Source organism: Pristis pectinata, chromosome 6, assembly GCF_009764475.1.
Source record: "Pristis pectinata isolate sPriPec2 chromosome 6, sPriPec2.1.pri, whole genome shotgun sequence".
Taxonomy (NCBI): domain Eukaryota; kingdom Metazoa; phylum Chordata; class Chondrichthyes; order Rhinopristiformes; family Pristidae; genus Pristis; species Pristis pectinata.
The window spans coordinates 61,597,764-61,617,538 of NC_067410.1; the positions used below are offsets into that span (position 1 = coordinate 61,597,764).

General features: G+C 41.3%; 1 protein-coding gene across 1 annotated transcript in view; it reads right to left on the minus strand.

Annotated features, from left to right (window-relative positions):
* Positions 1 to 14,021: 14,021 nt before the first annotated feature.
* crocc2 (ciliary rootlet coiled-coil, rootletin family member 2) overlaps positions 14,022 to 19,775 on the minus strand; it is a 203,712-nt gene continuing 197,958 nt past the window's right edge. The window contains exons 35-36 of the mRNA XM_052018582.1: positions 15,834 to 16,003; positions 14,022 to 14,654 (exon numbers count right to left, since the gene is read on the minus strand). Coding sequence (XP_051874542.1) covers positions 14,571 to 14,654; positions 15,834 to 16,003 — 254 coding nt within the window. The 3' untranslated portion in view covers positions 14,022 to 14,570. The remainder of the gene's footprint in view (positions 14,655 to 15,833; positions 16,004 to 19,775) is intronic.

The window sequence follows — 19,775 nt, forward strand, 5'->3', positions numbered from 1 at the left end:
TTTAACAAGGTGCTACAAAAGGGCTGGTACATAAATTAAGAGCCCAAGCAAGTGTGTGAGCATGGATTGGAAACTGGTCATCACATAGGAAACAAAGAGTTGGAATAAATGGATCCTTTTCAGGCTGGAGAGATGTAGGTCATGGATTGATTCTTGGCCCTTAGTTGTTTACTATTTGCATTGATGACCTGGAAGAGGGAATGAAATGTAAAGTTTCCAAGATACGAAAATAGGTGGAAGGGCACGTTGTAATGAGCACATAAGATTTCTTATAAGATTTCTTTATGAGCCACATGTACATCGAAACACACAGTGAAATACATCTTTTGCGTAGAGTGTTCTGGGGGCAGCCCGCAAGTGTTGCCACGCTTCCGGCACCAACATAGCATGCCCACAACTTCCTAACCCATACGTCTTTGGAATGTGGGAGGAAACCAGAACACCCAGAGGAAACCCACGCAGACACGGGGAGAACATACAAACTCCTTACAGACAGTGACTGGAATCGAACCTGAGTCACTGACATTGTGACCCTGCAACGGGACATAGATAGATCGAGAGATTGGGCGAGAACGTGGCAAATGGAGTTTAATGTGGGGAAGTATAAGGTCATGCACTTCAGTAAGAGGAAACAAAAGTTGGATTATTATCTAAATGGAAAGATGCTGCAGATGAGTGAAGTCCAGAGGGATCAAGGTGTTCTAGTGCATGAATCACAAAAAGCTGGCAGGCAGGTCCAACAGGTAGTTAAGAAGGCAAACAACATGTTCGCCTTTATTGCTAAGAGGATGAGTTTTAAAATAGGGAGGTTTTGTTACAATTGTACAAGGTATGGTGAAGCCATGCCTCAAATATTGTGCACAGTTTTGGTTGCCTTACCAAAAGAAGGATATAGTAGCATTGGAGGCAGTCCAAAGGAGATTCACCAGGCTAATTCCTGGGACGGGAGGTTGTCCGATCAAGAGAGGCTGGACAGTTTGGGTCTGTGTTCCTTGGAGTTAAGAAGAATGAGAAGTGACCCTTATTCAAACATATGAGATCCTAAGACGGCTTGACAGGATAGATGTTGAGCTGTTTTCATTAGTGGGAGTGTCATGAATAAGGGGACTTAACTACAAGATAAGGGCTGGTCATATAAAACTGAGGTGCAAAAAATATCTTCTCTCAGAAGGTAGTGAATTTCTGGATTTCCAAGCAAGGATAATTCATGACCTGGAGGGGGAATCTGCGGTGGTGGTGTTCCCAGTCCTTAGTGCCCTCATCCTTTGTGGTAGAGATGATGTGTTTGGGGGGTGTTGTCAGAATAGCCAGGGCAAGTAACTGCAGTGCAATTTGTAGATGGTACACACTGCAGCCACAGTTTAGGGTGGTCAGTGGGGTGTCAGTCAAGTAGTCTGCTTTATCTTGATGCCAAACTTCCAATGTGTTGTTGGAGCTGCATTCATCCAGGCAACGGGTTATTTAAATGGTTATGTATCTCAAGAGTCTTTTGTCCTTCTTGTTTACTGCTTCAAAGTTGTTAAACATCTTGATGTCTATTATTAGCTCAGTTTTTCTCCAGACCTATTTCTACACCTGTTGGTCTTCTCTTCTTGTGTTCTAGATGGAGTACATCTCACTTGGACAACAACTCAGATTGATTATAACTGTTGAAGTACAAAGTAACCATCATGCCACTGATGACACAGTCCAAAGAATTTTTAAACCCTAAAGACAAGCTCACAAGCACTGAATTTTTGAATATTAACAACATTAGATAGAGTCATAGGGGATACAGCACAGAAACAGGCTCTTCAGCTCATCAAGTCCATGTCGACAATCAACCACCCATATACACTAACCCTACCAGTTCCAATTTTTCAATCTCCCAAGATTGCCATCAACTTCCCCCTTAGGTTCTACCACTCACCTATATACTAGGGGCAATTTACAGCGGCCAATTACTTACCAACCCGCAGGTCTTTGGGATGTGAGAGAGAACCAAAGCACCTGAAGGAAACACATGCAGCCACGAGGAGGACATATAAACTCCACACAGACAGCACCTAAGGTCAGGACTGAACACGGGTCTCCGGCACTGTAAGGTACCAGCTCTATTAGCTGTGCCACCAAGCCACCCTCATTAGTTATTGTCCAAATATTTCTGTTATATACAGACAATAACTAAAATCACACTCATGAGAATGTTCTTTGTGTTTCATTTGTGATTCCACTAGTATTGTATTCAGTCTCTTTCACAGAAGTTAATTGAATTTTACAGCTCACCATTAAGCATTTATTTAATTGAAATAATTTCAGAAATAGCTTTCTGCCTTAATGAAGTAAATGTGATACCAACATCAGTTATCCATTCTTTAAATGACTTAACATTAATTTCAGTTAATATGTCCTGAGCCAAAAGAACTAAGACCTCTTATCCAGTTTAAACATTCCTTGCTACTTTGCATATTAATGACACATCTTATTCCCCAGTGTGATTTAGACTAGCACTGGATTGCAGATGAACAGATCAGTGGCCATAACACTCATTGTGTTTCCAGAGAGCTTTATCATTTTGAAACAATTTTGCTTGAGTGTTAACTGGAATTCAGGTTCAGAAATATTTACAGCAGTTTTGAAATACATAATGCTCCAACCCTCACTGTTGTGAAAGGAATATCACACTGCTTTCAAAATTTTCTTCCCTTCTTCAAAGTAGTATTTAAATTCTAGCAAAGTTTATGAGTTGCACCATTAACACCAAATCTACATTGGTGGTTAACAGTCATTCGAAAGCCATCCATATGGCAGCTCTGCCTATGTTCACTGTTAAGTGAATTTGTTCTCATCCCTGGTAATAAGTGTTGCTCTCTGCAGCAGAAGACATAGGCTTCTGCTTCCTGATCGTCAGTTAACTGAGCAGGTTTGTCAGTCAAAGGAATTTACTTTAAAGGACTTAAACCTAGAAAATGGACCCACTTTTGGCCACTATTATATGCTAGTAGCACATAAAAGTGATTCAACACAAGTTGGATAGAAACAGTGATCATAACTGAGTAAAATCACACCCATTGGAAAATTGATGAGGACAGTCATGTGCATAGTTCACTTTGGTGCACTTATGTTTTTCCAGCATCATCTGCACATTTAATGATGTCACAAGCCACACACCATATGATTTCTCCCTTACCAGTGTAAATTGGAGCTTTTGAATGCAAACTCTGACCTTCAAAGTAAGCTCACTGCTGATGGTGCCACTTTGTTTGAAGGGTCACAGTTTTTTCCCAGGGTAGGGCAGTCTAAATCTGACATCCGGACATCTGACAGGACAGATTTAGAAATGACTGCAGGGCTGCCCAAAAGCCTTCCAAGTCTGCAACAAAACTAACAGATAGCCCGACTGGAGGTGTTGTTATGAACACTGGTTATTTCCAGAAGCACACATTGAAGCCGCATCAGTTGCTGCTGGAAGACCATGACTCTGGCAAAGGAAGCCCCATGATCCCATAATAGACCTGCTGGTCCTCCACAGAGACCACAGTAAAATACTAATAATCCACTATGTTCTGGACTGTGGTGGTGCCAGGCTGGCAGATTTTCTGAATGACTGGATGTTATTCTACACACTTCTAGTTCACTTTTTTTAGATGTTACACAGTATCATAATAAATTTTCCATTGAACCTGTTAAGTTTAAAAGGTACATGGGAAATGAGACCCCGGTGAGTTTCAGGGGAGTGCGGGAACTGGAATCCCAGTGAGTTTCAGGGGAAATGTGGGAACTGGGGCCCAGTGAATTTCAGGGGAAGTGTGGGAACATAGACCTCAATGAGTTTTCAGGGAGCATGTTGGAACTGGGGTCCTGGTGAGTTTCAGGGGGGAGTGTAGGAACATGGGTCTCAATGAGATTCAGGGGAGCATGGGAGTGTGGACCCCGGTGAGTTTCAGAAGAGCGCAGGAACGAGCTCCCCAATCATTTTCAGTGAGTGTCGGAAACATCACTTGTCAGCCAGATGCTGAACTATTGGCATCTCTGAATAGTTGGATAGCAGATTATCAGACTTTTACTGTATGATACCAAGATCCAAGAATATGGGACACACCCAGGTAAGAAACAATATATACCAAGATTATTCATAATGTTACCCCACTGAACCTCCTTCATAAACAGTGTGCAAGAGTACAGAACTTGTGTGGTGTGTTCTTAAAAGTTGAGAGATTGCCGTACGTACAATAGCACTGACAATAATGGATGTATGTATCAACTAAGTGTGTAAACTGTTATTAGTATGAACTATGCATGTATATATTTTTCTCTGGATATTTTCACCATGAAATAAACTATTTAATTTTGAGTTCAAAAATAGTCAGTAAGTTAAGTGGTTTATCCTACTGAACAGGCTAAGAGTTGGCAGCACTGGCAGGACTAGAATCATGGAGTCATATGGGAAATAAACAGACCCTTCAGCCCATCGAATCTGTACCAACCATCAACTACCTATTTACAATAATCCTACGCTAATACTGTTTTATTCTCCACACATTACTATCAACTCCTAACAACCCCCACACCCAGACTCCACCACTCACCTATACACTGAGGGCAAGTTACAGTGGCCAATTAACCCACTAGCATATCTTTAGGATATGCGAGGACACTGAGCAGCACTTAGGGGAAACTCACATGAACAACATGCAAACTCCACACAGACGGTACCCGGGCTCAGCATCCAACCCAGGTCTCTGGAGCTGTGAGGCATTTACTTGCTGCCTCATTGTGCTGCCCCCACCCCCCCCAAAAAGCTCCACTTATCTCCCCCATAGTTCTGGACGTTTACCTGAGGAATCCTACCTCCAATTACCTACCTCCAACCACTCGCCATTGTTCATCTGTTTCATCCATCTTCCTGCACCTATTGAAAGCAGAAGATTCTTGTTTGCTGGACGGAGAGAATCTTGACTGTCAGTCCCACGGGCTTTCCTGAATACTGAAGAGCTTCAACAAGCATATTGAAAATGATGACAGTTTTGAAGGTAAACATGACTTCTTTAGAGGTAGAAGCAGGATGAACAAACAAGAAAAAGGAAGTAATTATTAAATAAATATTTTGCAGAAGGCAAGAAAGAATACCTTGGAAGTTGTGAGAACCAAGGATCGAATGGGAGTGAGAAACTTAAAGGTAATTAATATTAGAAAAGATGATGTACTGGTGAACTGTAGGGGACAGGAACCCAATCAGTTCCTGGTCAGATCCTTACACTCTGGGCTTCTAAGAGAGCTGGGTGAAGAGATAATTATTGGTGATTTTCCAAACATGTCTACCTCTAGAATTGTCCAGTCGGCATAAGAGGCCGGTGGTGCAGTTAGTGAGTCATAGTTTGACAATGACTATGAGGTTGTTGAACTTCCTGAGGCTGAGAGCCTGATGGCAGCTGTTGATCGCCATAGCCACCTCCTCCTACTTGCATTTCAATGTCTCCTGGCCCCTGGAGAATCAGCATCTGGTTTCTCCATCTCCCCAGCCCTGCCCCTCATCAAGTATCCAGTATTGGAAATCTGTGGAACCCACACTCTCTGTGATTTTTTTTGGCAAGTAAAGTGACCTCCAGCACCTGCTGTAGATCCTGTGTAAGACTCCCTTTGAAGAGATACATGCAGTTATTGAACAAACAGCATGGAAACAGGCCCTTCAGCCCACTGAGTCCATGGTGATACAATCAACACAGTCTGGATTTAAACAGAAACCAATGTTAAATGGCAAGAGGCAATCACAAGTTGGGACCTGTTCCGCAGTATCAACTGCCGAAGAGTGTAGTTAGTGATGATGGTGCTAAAATCCTTGGAATGAACAGACATCATTAAGTTAGTGTGCTGCTCCAGAATTTGAATAGACACAAGATTCTGCAACCATTCTGGGGGCTATGCAATTTCACTCCTGGCAGTTTTGTTGATGCAATGAAGCGGTACGGTAGTGTAGCAGTTAGTGCGACGCTATTACAGCGCCAGCGATCGGAGTTCGTTTCCCAGCACTGTCTGTAAGGAGTTTGTACGTTCTCCCGTGTCTGCGTGGGTTTCCTCCGGGTGCTCTGGTTTCCTCCCACATTCCAAAGATGTACAGGTAGGTTAATTTGGGTTTAAAATGGGTGGCGCAGACTCATTGGGTTGGAAGGGCCTGTTACCACGCTGTAAATAAGATTTAAAACTTTCTAACAGTTGACTGTAGGAAATTAATTTTCAAGTCAAGAGCTCTTCAAGACAAATCTGGATACTGGCAACTCTAACTCCATCGAGAAGTGGAAATTCTAACTTGATTGACTTTCAAGAACCTTCCCCAGATCTGGGGAATATATACATCACCTCATCCTCTAAATTTGCTGGACCAGAGTGGGGGAATAGTGATCATAACATGACAGAATTTTACATTACACATGAGAATGAAAGACTCAGCTCTTACATCGAGAGTTTTACTTCCTGTAAAGCTGCACATTATTTAGCCTTGCAACCATTCCTGGGCTGATCTGGGTTAAGTGATAGGTGAGAAATAAACCAGGCATGTAGCATTTGTCTTAGTTATCTAGAATATCAATGTAACTAGTATTTTGCTAACCCACACCTGAAAAGTCTATCATATTGAAGCTCACTACTGAATTCTGGATCTTCAGTTTAACCTAATTGCCCAATTAATACCTTGTTCATATATCAAACCCACACTTCAGAGATCATAAAGCTGCAATCAGTTCCAAGGGCAGAGTTAAAGGATAACTTCATGTTGCCATTTTGAGTCTGTAATCATGTACATTCTTGCAGGATCTGTAAGAGATGTTAGCCACAATACTGCAACCCTAGCACACTGACACAAGGTTCCAATTTCCATGTTCCATGTGCCACTCTAAACTCACTAACCACTGGGAATAATTGAAGTGAATCCATTGATACATTCAAGAAGAATCTGATGGAGAAAGGAGTAAAAAGATCTGATGAGAGGGTTTGATTGAAAGGGCTGGTGGAGCCACATGTAAGCACAAACACCGGCACGGACCAAATGGCTTGCTGTGTGCTATATATTTTATATGGGAAAAGTTCCACAGTATTCAAGGAACACTGATTCTCAACATTTTTGAAAGTATGTTTGTGTGAGGCATAAAGATAGTCTTGAGAAAATCAAAAACCTGCAGATACTTAAAATCTGAAACAGGAAATACTAAACTGAGACTGGGATTTCCCGGGTCTGAGCCCAGGATATTTAGGACTAAACCTAGGTCCAGACTCAGGACATCCTGGCCTAGCTTGGGATAACCCAGGTCTAAACCCAGGACTAAGTCTGGAATAGCCCAAGTTTGAGCCCAGGTCATTTAGGACTAAACCTAGGTCCAAACACAAGACATTCTGAACCAAATGGGATAGCCCAGGTCTGAGCCCAGGGCACTCAGGTATAAACCTACATCCAACCCCAGAAACTCTGGCCTATGCTTGGAATTGCCCAGGTCAGAGCCTAGGATACCAAGGATTAAATGAAAATAAACAAAAAATTGCATATGTGAAAATCTGAAATTAAAACAGAAAATGCTAGAAAAACTCACCAGGTCAGGCAGCATCTCTGGAGAGAGAAAAAGTTAATGTTTCAGGTCCAAGATCCCTCATCAGAACTGGGTAAGATCTTGAGAAATGTGCTCATAGAATGTATTTGATACATTTTCTTAGGACTATATGGAGGCAAACAGGGAACAGTCCTATTTTAGATTAAGCCATATATGATGAGACAATTTACTTACTGGCATCCCGTAAAGGATCTTTTGGGAAAGACCGGTCATAACATGACAGAATTTACATAACATTTATGTAAAGCTCAGGATTGAACCTGCTACCAAGTTAAAAGTAGAATTATGGTAGAATTGGTTCTAGTAGATTGGGAAAATAGATTAAAAGGCAAAATAGTAAATAACCAGTGGCTGTCAATGAAGGAAATATTTCTTAGATTTAACAAATAAATAGTCCATTGAGAAACAACAATTCTACAAGAAGAATGATCCATCTGTGGCAAACAAAGATGGCATCAAATTGAAAGAAAAGGCATACAATGTTGTGAAGATTAGCAGCAGTAGTAATTTCAGAAGCTAGGAAATGATGACTAAGATAATAGAGAAAGAAATTAGATGATGAGAATAAACTACAGAGAACTGTGCTCCCACTGCTCCTATTTATTTTCCTGTAACCTACTTTCTTTCCTGCTCATTCTCCTGTCATCCAACTACACTAGGGGTAATTTAAAGTGGCCAATTAACCTAACAGCCTGTGCATCTTTGAGATGTGGGAGGAAACCCATGCACTCCTAGGAAGAATATATAAAATCCACATAAACAGCACTGGAGGCCAGGATCAAACCCAGGTCACTGGAGCTGTGAGGCAGTGGCACTAACTGCTGCACCACAGTGCTGCCTGACCTGTGGTAGGAGTACTATCATGGAGCAATGGCAGACACCTTAATAAATGAATGTTAATTGGATGTCCCCTACCTGATGTAGCATTGCCAGACTGGAATTCAGGCTGGCTTGCTGTAAGCTGGGCTCTGCAGATCTGAAAAAAACTTTGGTGATGAATGGGCACAGTTTTAAAAGTAACATACAGAACAAGTTAGCATTATATTCACAATGCCCTTCTTTATTTATAAGATGTTCTCCACTTGAATGCCATAATGCTTTGGCAGTCATTTTGTATCTTCCAATATTCATTCACCTGGCATCTATTGGCTGGGCACTGCCATTTATAGTGCCCTGCAGCAGCTTGCTAAGGTTTCTTTAACAGCACCTACCAAACCCACAGCCTCTACCACCTAAAGGTACAAGGGCAACAATCAATCCAGACTGGTGGTCCATATGAAGCTAAGGTTTTTCATTCCGTTCAAGCGACAATGCTAAGCAGTGGAGGCCTGCTTTCAAGTCTATGCTTTGCCCAAGGCTGCACTTGGTGCCATTTTCTGTTGTTGTCTGTGAGAGATTGCCCATTAAAGCATTTTATAAACTGACTTGCATTGAGATTTTTGCTTGTAATCTCGAAATGTTGACTGACTACTATTGAGTGTAGGAAATAATGGGAGATTCTAATGTGCTGAAGGCTAATGGGAATGGATTTAGTTTAAATTATGAAGACCATTAAGTGATCTGATGAGACCAATCAAGGTGATAATGAGGCACCCCAATTTCAAGGTAGACAAGATAAAATAGAGAAGTTATAGATGAGAAGAGTCATGCAACAAATTCACCCAAAAGGGAATTATCTTGTGGAGCGGTCACCACAGAAAGCCATTGGAATAGGCAATTTAAAGGGATGCAAGAAATGAAGAGAACTTTTCTTGGAATTATGGAGGCAGGTAAGTGAGATTGTTTAACATAAAACAGATTGGTTTGTTGAACCATGGACTATTCACCATCCAAGCGGCTTTACTTTCTTACCAACAGTCCCTAAACAGTGTTTGTTCCAATATATCATGTTACACATGCATGGCCAATGAGTCCATCTTGCTTATTGTGTAATAATATAGATTTCAGCCAATCTTTAATAACATTAGTTCATACCCAATGCCCAGATTAAACAACCTTTGCCAGTTATACCAGCTGCAGCTGTTAACACCTAACTTCTCTGTTGTTTCAAGCCTCTTTAATGACTGAGGAATGGAAACTACCTACTGCTTTGTAATTGCACTTGCTATGAGGACACAAAATATTGGGATACATTCCCAGGGCAACCAACTTTATCATGAATTGTACTGCTTCCATATATAAACAAATCGTGGTTATAATCAATGCACTTTTCTGCAGATGACAAGGTCTAACAAAAACATGTTTGTGGTGCATAGCAACAAGGGCAGGTATTCCCTTAACAATATAAGCTCTTCGAACTTGAGCTCCACCATCCATGTTTGGTTGGGGAGGGGCAGGGTGGTGGTTTAACAGGTTAACTTGAAATCAGTGGAGAAAGTTGATTGGTTACTGCATTCCCCTAGTTTGCAACCCACAACTAGTTGTTGTATCAACAGCAAGAACTTCAGAGCAGCAAGGGTTTGGCAAGAGGAATTCCTGGCTTCAGACATAAGCTTCCCAAAAAACAAGGAGCCTTTCATTCTCGGAATTCTCGCTGTGAATTGAGCCAATGTTGTAATCATGCCTTCCCTTGGGCACATGGGATTGACAGCTGTGGCAAGAGCTTGCTGTGTGCAATTGAAATCACGCAGCACTCTACGTTCACCACTCTCACAACAGCTGTGCAGGAGCATAGCAGCAAAACAAGAAGCAGGTTAGATCCGGGATTTTGCATTTTATTTATTTTTTGAAAGATTTTTCTGGACCCAAATTCAGAGCTGTATAAATGTTATTGAAGTGAACAAGCTAGGTTGCTTCTACAGCTAAGTGGTTAGAATGCACACCAAAGGGTTTACATTCTGGGCACTGCCGAGTTTAGCTATCTTAGCTGGGGCATTCATAATTGGCAGGCTAAAAGAGGAGGCTATTGGGGTCACAATCCTGATTGCTCTGCAGTGACCCTTGCTTAATAATGTCAGGTGAGGAGTGGTGAGGCTTATTTGTGATTTGCCCCCATGGTTAAGTAGACAGCTGATACTCACCAGGCTGCATTATGTCATGTGCATTTTGCACGGCTGTAAAGGAACTGGAAAATGAGACATTGATATTTTCTTTCCTGCGTAATTGATCATTGCCATAACTTAAAATGATTACATGATTTATAGAATTTAAAAAAAAATCCTTCAGCCTTCAAATTCTTTTTAAATTGAACGTTTCGTGACAACAGAAGCAGCCAACAGTTTTTTTTTAAACAGGCAACTGCACAGATGTTTTCACTGAACAGAGGAAAACAATATTACGGGATCTATTTGCGGATAATTGGGAAATGAATTAGTGGAGCTGAGGACAATTTATTTATGATCTGGAATGCAGTGCCAGGAAGGGTGGTGGTAGCAGATTCAGTACAAAATTTCAAAAGGGAGTTAGATGAATACTTTGGTTAACTTCAAAGTCATGGTCAATCAATATGCAATTAGCTAAGGTCAGCCACTAGTTAAATGCAGGTTCATTAATTGAGGAGGGCAGCCCATATATTGAGAATATTATATACAGAATAACTCAAACACATTTGATTAAATCCACATTATAATCAGTTTTTATTAATAAAAGAATGAATTATAATCACTTTACAAAACTATACAAAGATTTTACGTGAACTCCTGTTAAATTTGGTTCATTTACTAGAATTATGGTTGGGTACATGTTTTAAGCTATATTTAATTGAAGAGTCAAACACAATACTAAATCAAGCTATCAAACACATAACCTGACCTAATAAGTAGCTACTCAATATATCAGACATGCCACACCAATACAACTAATCAGGAGAGGTCTAAAATATTGTCAGTAAAAGAGAACAAAAATGAATGAAAGTTTTCCAATTAAAAAATTCTCTCAATGGAGGAGCTGATTTTAAAATATTGACAGCATTTTGTTGGAGGTGGTGGGTGAAGGATTGAGCAAGGATATCAGTTAGTCTCTCTGTTGAACTGATAAAATACATATTTTTCAGTCAGCCAATATCCACCCCCCATTTTGTTAAGTAGAGCTAAAGCCTTCTCGGGGGTTTATGCATCATACTTCAGCAGCGAACTGACAGATTGGCTGGTTATTCAGACCAAACTGGACTCTCAGTTCATCAAGGAATGACTCCAGTCCTACAGGGCAGCCTGGTGGGGCCTTGATGGTGATATGGCATCATTTGTGGTACATTGGCACTGGGATTGATTCCATTAAGGGCAAGGTTGGAAATAGTAGGAAAAATGAAGAAATAAATCTTTCTTTTTCAATCTTTTTATTAATTTTCAAATTAATACAGAATAATACATATAAGATCGGTAATTATACACGTAATACAAAGAGATCGGGAGGACAATCATGACATATATAGTCATAACAAATAAAAAAAGATATATTCTAAGCCCCATGGTTTCTTAGTAAATGAATATATTACAAAAAAAATCAAAACAAGAAAGAAAAAGATTTATTATATTAAAAAACCCAAATTGAAAAAAAAAGTAATAAAACAAAACAAACTAGAAATAAATTTCATAAGAAAAAAAATGGACTAACATTTCTCGATAAACAAAGAGCATTATTATGTCGTCAACTCCGCTCCTCTTAGTTCAAAGATTATTGAAAAGGGATCTATATCATATGAAAATATTGAATGAATGGACTCCAAACTTCCTCAAATTTAAGTAAAAAATCCACAGTGCCACTCCTAATTTTTTCTAAGTTTAAACATGATATAGTTTAAGAAAACCATTGAAAAGTAGTGGGAGGCATTGGATCCTTCCATTTAAACAAAATGGATCGCTTGGCCATTAATGTAACAAAGGCAATCATACAACAAGCAGCAGCAGATAAGTGGCCAGATTCCATCACTGGTAGCCCAAAAATTGCAGTGGAAGAAATAAATCCAGACATCATGATTAGGCAATGCCAGATTTGGACTTTAAAAGCCTCTATGTTCCAGGAGGAGACAAAGATGCAGCAAAGAAGAGATGGACAGAGGTGACTGTTCAATGCAACATAGTGAGAAGGCATCAAAGACGGTAAAGACCTTGCTTTATAAAGGAGAAGCACACCAATTGGGTGGGTGGAAAAATGAAAACATTATCTTGGATGACAAATATCAGTCTATTTTAACCTTCCTGGAGTGAACATTGAATGTGAAATTTTTCTGATCTAGACTGAAGAACCAATTCAATGTCATTTGTTAACAGCTGACTTATTTTTCCTGTATCTTATTCGGGGGTAAGACTTGACATCTTCTAAACAGTACTCTGCAGTCAATGTACAGTTCCTTGTAACAATCTACACATAGATTAATATGGCTTCATTGCCAGGACTTGGATTGAGGGCTTTTCAAATTAATCCTTGATGAATTAGAAGAAACTGATGAGGTGTTGGACCTGAAACATTAACTCTGTTTCTCTTCCCACAGATGCTGCCTGACCATCTGAGTATTTCCAGTATTTCTTATAATAGATGAGGTTCATTGCTTAACTCCCGAGGGGAAAGTACTGGAGCCTAGCTGATGTATTGCACCATCCTGGCTGCCAAATTTAAGTACCCAGACAGAAGCTGCATGTAAGTTACAGATTCTCTAAGGTGTAGGGAAGGAAAATGTGCAGTTCAGTACCTACCAGCTGCAACCTTGCCACTAGTGACTATTTCCAGTACCTTTTGCTGTGAATTATACACACATAAACACTTGGCCTTTTGCATGTTGAACAGACTATGAAATGAACCATGTGCAAAACTGCCCTGAGATCAAGCACATGGAAAACAAAATCAGCTTTGACCTGTCATCACCCAGTTTGCACTGAACTTACTCTCAAGCTTGGGATATTTTGCCTTTTGTAGTTGCTTAAACACAAGCTGTTCCTGGCTTATTTGATGGAGTAGAGAGTAGAGCAGAGCAGGGGAAGGATTGTCTGCACCTGAACCTGATCTGGTTGCCCTGAAATTAGTGATCGGCTGTGGGAATCAGCTGAAGTTTCATCTATAATCCAAAACTTAATTATGCTGCCATTTCTGCTCCAGCTAATAGCAATAAGGTCAACGCATGCCGAGGACTGGCCCTGAGATCCTCTGGTGTGCCCCACAGTTGTTTTGCGTCTCCTTCCATGCTAGGCTATCCCAGTACAACTGTAAACACAAGGTAAGGCTAATGCGTGTCTTTTGGATTGGTTTCATTACAAGGGTCTATGATTTCAGGCTGGCCAACCGTTCCTCTCTGAGTTGTGAGAATCCAGGGCACCAGCTGAAGGTGCAGAACGCCCATTTCTCACCATGGTTTCAATGGAGCCCGTCAGTCTTGGTCCAGTCCAGGTAACATCCAATGGAGCTGTTCTGGATCACATAGTGAAGCTCTCATCCATGAAACCAGAAGAGCACCGTAGCAAACAGAAGGCATGTGCAATGTTTAAGACTGTGTTTTATGTACTTCCTTGAGAATGTTGGTCTTTGAATTTCAGAAGTATAGCTACGGATAGTTAAATGAGCAAACAGGGCAAATGAATACAGTTACCATCTGAAAAACACCACGTCAAGAATGTAAACAGACTCTGTCTCGACAGAGGCTGAGGTCAGTGGTTGTTGGGAATGTTTCAGAGAGATTCCCCACTGTGGAAGATTCAAAAGACCAGTCTTTTCACAGTATTGAAGTTAGAGGTGAGAAGGAGCAGGAATGTCTGCTGTAGCTGTGGGGTGAGAATACCCATTGGTTGTTGTAGGCCACAAGTCCAATCAGATAGAGGGTGGCAGAAGGAACTTACGACCAATGCCACATCCCAGTACAAGAAACCCTCCTATCCTTATGGGTGTTGAGGATTACCTTGTATGATTTTCAGTTCAAACAAAAGGTTTCGTGAGCCGCTGTCTTCAAGCAGTTGGTCATATAAACATGATTATTCGGTTGCCCATTCATTCATTTAATGACCTTGCTTTGAATATTCAAGATTATCCCTCAGCTTCCCATTGGATAGGACTTGATTTGCTTCCCAGCTACTTTCCTGACCTGAGCATTTGTGAAATATAGGCTTGTCTTTTCCTCATCTCCCGATCCAACTGCTCTTGCAGGATAGCTACCTAAATAAGCAGAACAAGTGACCTGGTTAGTTGGTTTAATGCAACACTCAACAATACCGGTTGAATAGATTTTTTTGTGTGAATCCATTTTGATTCTCTTTCCTTGATTATACAAACAGTGAAACACAAAATCAGAACACCTTTTGATAATTTAAGCCTCTTCTGTTTCCGGCAGCCAGGCCCAATTGCAACCGTTCAACCTAACTGGTCTAAACCAAGCTTCAAGAGTCAAAACAGCTCTGCTTAATCTTTTACCATTAAACTTCATTTCTTTCTACCTAGTCAGTTGTCCCTGCACGGATCTTCAGAATTCTTTTTGCTACAAATATTGCCTGTTGTTCTGGCTTGTTCCTTAAATGCTTGCTGCCATCTTTGACCTTAACCATATACCCAGTCAGGTAGATAGTAAGGCATGACAAACTTCACAGATTAGCCTGATCATGAGCTCACCTCAAATCTACACGATGATTCGGCAGCATAATAATAATGGAGTATGGATAGCAATCAAAGATGGTAATGTTGGATAATTCCCAATACTCCTTCCTAGTCTAGGGTTGCTTTTGCCAACTGTAGAGTTCCTACTGTGGCAGATACACCACACAGTCACATAACTCAAGGGGAGGCTAAATGCTTCCTTATTGGCAGTAGATTTCAGTGTAAAGACAGCCAATTCCTGGAATAGTAAAATTAAATATTTAGCTGTGCTGGTATAATGAACGAACAGGAAATAAGACAGCAGACATATTTTCAGAAACATTGGTCCATTGAAACTTTAGTACTGGAGTTTGCCTCGTCTGCACTGAGTTTCAGGATCTGACGTGCATTCCCGCAGTTTCTTCTCCTCCAAACTAATTCCATTTTCCTAGAGTCACCATTTTCCTTTTACGTTTCAGGAATTAACCCCTACATTTCAGAATGCTGGGATTGCCTACCACATCACCAAGCAGTCCACATTTCAGTAACTCTCTAATCTCATTGTGTATTATTTATCTAAAATCTCAGCCTCCTTTCAATATACTTATCAACAGAAAATACCTGTCTGTATTAACTTGCCTATTCTTATCACAATTTTAAAAGTGTCAAATTCCCTAATTTCTCACGGGTGAGATTTTTTAAGATTATATGTTGGTTTGCTGTCAGTCATTGTCCTTGGTAGACCGGGCGATACAAAACGCGCACCTGTTCTTCGAGTTCTTTCACACGCTGTCTGTGGGCTCGTTCCTTGGCCTCCAGTACCCTCTCAGCCTGTTGGTTAGCAGTCCGCAGGCGCTCAGCTTCCTTCTCCAGCTCCTGATGGTGGCGGGTAGTCAGCTCAATCAGTCTCTGGCTGTGCTTTTGCTCCATTTCAGCTGTCAGCCCCTGTCAAAATGAAGTCCAACTGAACAACGATGGCAAAAACATGCAGGACTCTTGGCTGAAATGCAGACTAATTACAGTGGTGCCAACTCTATGAAGGAAGAGCCCCACTTGCTCACTCTCCATATGCGTCTCTCCCCCACCCCACTCCAACAACTCCTGATTGACACTGTGGGCTGCTCCTGTGAATAAGTTGGGGTTTTCCTGGGAATTCCCAGGGACTGCAACAGTCCTACGAGTGGAACAGCTGGTGCGCCGAATTGTTTGGTTTTTAGTTTCTCTTTACTTAGTCAGAGAGTCATGGAGTAATACAGCACGGAAACAGGCCCTTCGGCCTAACTCGTCCATGTCAACCAAGATGCTCATCTAAGCTAGTCCCACTTGCCAGAGTTTGGCCCATTTCGCTCGAAACCTTTCCTATCCATGTACCTGTCACTGTTTCTGCCTCAACCATTTCTCCATGAACTTTCCAACTAATTTAACTCAATATTATTAAAGCCTCAAGGACCCCTGTGAAACACCCACCTCACCCACCCCCCATTACCACACACACCCCTCCAAGGAGGCTGAGCACTCTAGGTTGTTGTTGTGCACAAAAAATAGCTTTCTGCTTGAGGCTGCTGGAATTGTTGCACTTGTACACAAGAAGACAGAGGTATAAAGAAAATTACGTAACAAGAAAAAAGTCCTTCATTTATATTGTAACTATTTCAAGCAACCTCATGATGACTCAAAACTCTTTACAGTTGAATAAGTACTTCTGATACATCACTATTTCAAGGAAGAATCAGAGGTTGTTCACTGTTTGAAGGAAGAATCATAGGGTTCAATAATAAAGAACAAACCAGCAGTGTTCTTGCTAAGAGAGGCATCTTGCAAGGGTCCCACTCTTAGGTGTCTGAAATTGAGCATTTGTAAATGACCAAGTGGCCGAGATCTGCAGCAGCCACTTCAGAAGAAGCTCTGCCAAGGAAGTTGAGTCATAAAGTCATAGAGAGACACAGCACAGAAACAGGCCCTTCAGTCCACGAGTCCGCGCCAACCATCATCCACCCATTTACACTTATCCTACATTAATCCCATTCTTATTCTCCTCCGCATTCCCATCAACTTCCCCCAGGGGCAATTTACAGTGCCCAATTAACCCATCAACTTGCACGTCTTTGGGATGCGGGAAGAAACCGGTGCACCCAGGGGAAATCCACACAGTCACAAAGGAGAACGTGCAGAATCCACACAGACAGCACCAGAGGTCAGGATTGAACCTGGGTCTCTGGTGCTGTGAGGCAGCTGCTCCACTAGCTGCATTAAAGTGACCACGGTCTCCATGGAGAGAGCTGTCCATACAGGACAGCATGGCTGAATGTCTCCCTGTAGAATCACAGGTGATAAACTTTGAAAAGTTGTGCCTGCAAGTAACTTGTTTATCAGAGGAACCCAGGTTGGATGTTTTATCTCCAGTGTTGTGGCTTTAGGCAGGAGGCACATTGTTGCCTCTTGCTCCAAGGTCTCTGACCCACCCTGCATGGCTTATCAGCATCATATCTCTGCCTCCAGTGATAGAGTCTTGTCAGCTAGTGTCACCTATGGAATGGGTATCTCAGCAGCTTAATGTTGGAGGAAGTACTGCTTAATGGTTCAAGAACATTCTGTGGACGGCATCTGGGCAGATTATAGTCATGCTGAATTTTCCCAGTCAAGTCTCCCAATGTCCATGAAGTCCCATAAATATTAAGAGGGCAGGCATGGTAGTGTAGCGGTTAGCATAATGCTATTATAGCACCAGCGACCCAGGTTCAATTCTGGCCGCTGTCTGTAAGGAGTTTGTATGTTCTCCCTGTGTCTGCATGGGTTTCCTCCGCGTGCTCTGGTTTCCTCCCACACTCCAAACAAAACATACGGGTTAGGAAGTTGTGGGCATGCTATGTTGGCGCCAGAAGCATGGCGACACTTGTGGGCTGTTCCCAGAACACTCTATGCAAAAGATGCATTTCACTGAGTGTTTCGATGTACTTGTGACTAATAAAGATATCTTATATAAAAAAAGAAGCATAATGTGTTCCTAGTTCTGCAATGGTGGCAGGTTGGCAGTATCAACTCCCCTTTGTGACTCCAACTCTTGCAATCATCCACTAAGCATATCCTGCTGAACCTAGTCCTGACTGGAGAGCAAACACATTAACTGATTTTCACCCAGTTTGCAGAGTGGGTTCATGTCAGATGCTGAGAAAACATCTATTCCAATCTGATCAATTTCCAATCAATTCATGTTGTCAACCCCAGCACAGAAGCTCAGGAAATAGGAGCTGCCTCAAGTTCTTCTGTCTGTGCCATTCAGCAGTTAAATTTGTTTAATCTGAGAGACTAACAAATTAACTTCAAACACGGGGTAAATTTTAATTCACGTGCCTGGGTGGGTTTGAAATCAATATATGCTAGAAATGGCAAATCGACAGCAAATACAAACACCCCAATTCCCACATTTGACCCGAAGGTGTTAGGCTGTGGGAGAGGGAGACTGAAATTTTCCATGTGTTATTCTTTTATTAAGAGCAATATTAACAGAAGTTTGAAGCACGTACTTCTATGCTGCCCATTGCCAGTGAAACCAAGCTGGAGAAAGACATGGCACTGCAATGTGGGTGAAGTTTTAACACTCAAATTGTGCAATGAATATTGGAGCCTCTCACTGCTCTCTCAATTGTGTCTGTGGAAGGCTCACAGCACAGAGGTTGTATTGGGAGGTCATAGAGAAGACTGGAGAAAGGCTTTTTAGAATTGCAACTAAGTTACTGAACTTTGCTAACCCTAAGTGAGTTCCACTTTATAGCTCTCCATGGCCACATCACCCTGACTGTGGCTTCTACTGCAGTATTGTAGGACCCGGAGGAGGAAATAATGAACAACAGTAAGAGCCTCAGAAACAGCAGCTTTCTGCTTCTGACAGAAGACAGATTCTCTGACATGACCAAGCAGCAGAATCTGAGGAGGTCAGGCTATCACATTAGCTGGTGGCTGATACCTGTAGCCCAAAAATCAAAACAATTGTAGGTACTGGAAGTCTGAAATAAAAACTGAAAATGCCAGAAAGTCGCCAACATCTGCGGAACCAACCTGCACAACTCTAATCATTACCTCAGTTAAGCAATGACCACTTTGCATTACAATGGACTTTGTCTTTTTTTGTTCTGATTGTGTTCTTTCTTGTATAATTTTGTATAATTTATGTTCAATTTATGTTTAATTTATGTTTCTCTTGTGAATGTTGTGTAGCTGATGCTGTGTGCCTGTGATGCTGCTGCATGTAAGTTTGTCATTGCACCTGTGCATACATGTATTTGTGCATATGACAATCAAAGTCAAAAGTCGAATTTATTGTCAGAAGCACAAGTACCCGTATGCACAGGTGCAACGAAAAACTTTTTGCAGCAGCATCACAGGCACATAGCATCATATAAGCAGCATTCACAAGAAAAACATAAATTAAACATAAATTTTAACAATTTTTACAAGAAAAAACATAATTAGAACAAAAAAAAACAAAGTCCATTTTAGTGCAAGGTGATCAGAACGTTCATAGTGTTGCTGCACTGAAGTGGTGATGAGGGTTTTGCTGGTTGGTTCAAGAACTGGTTCACTCAACCGCTGCAGCTTCTTACATTCCTGCGCATTCGAATTGCTGTACCAGACCACGATGCAACCAGTCAGGATATTTTCAACAGTACATTTGTAGAAGTTTGTTAGAGTGTTCAGTGACAAGCCGAA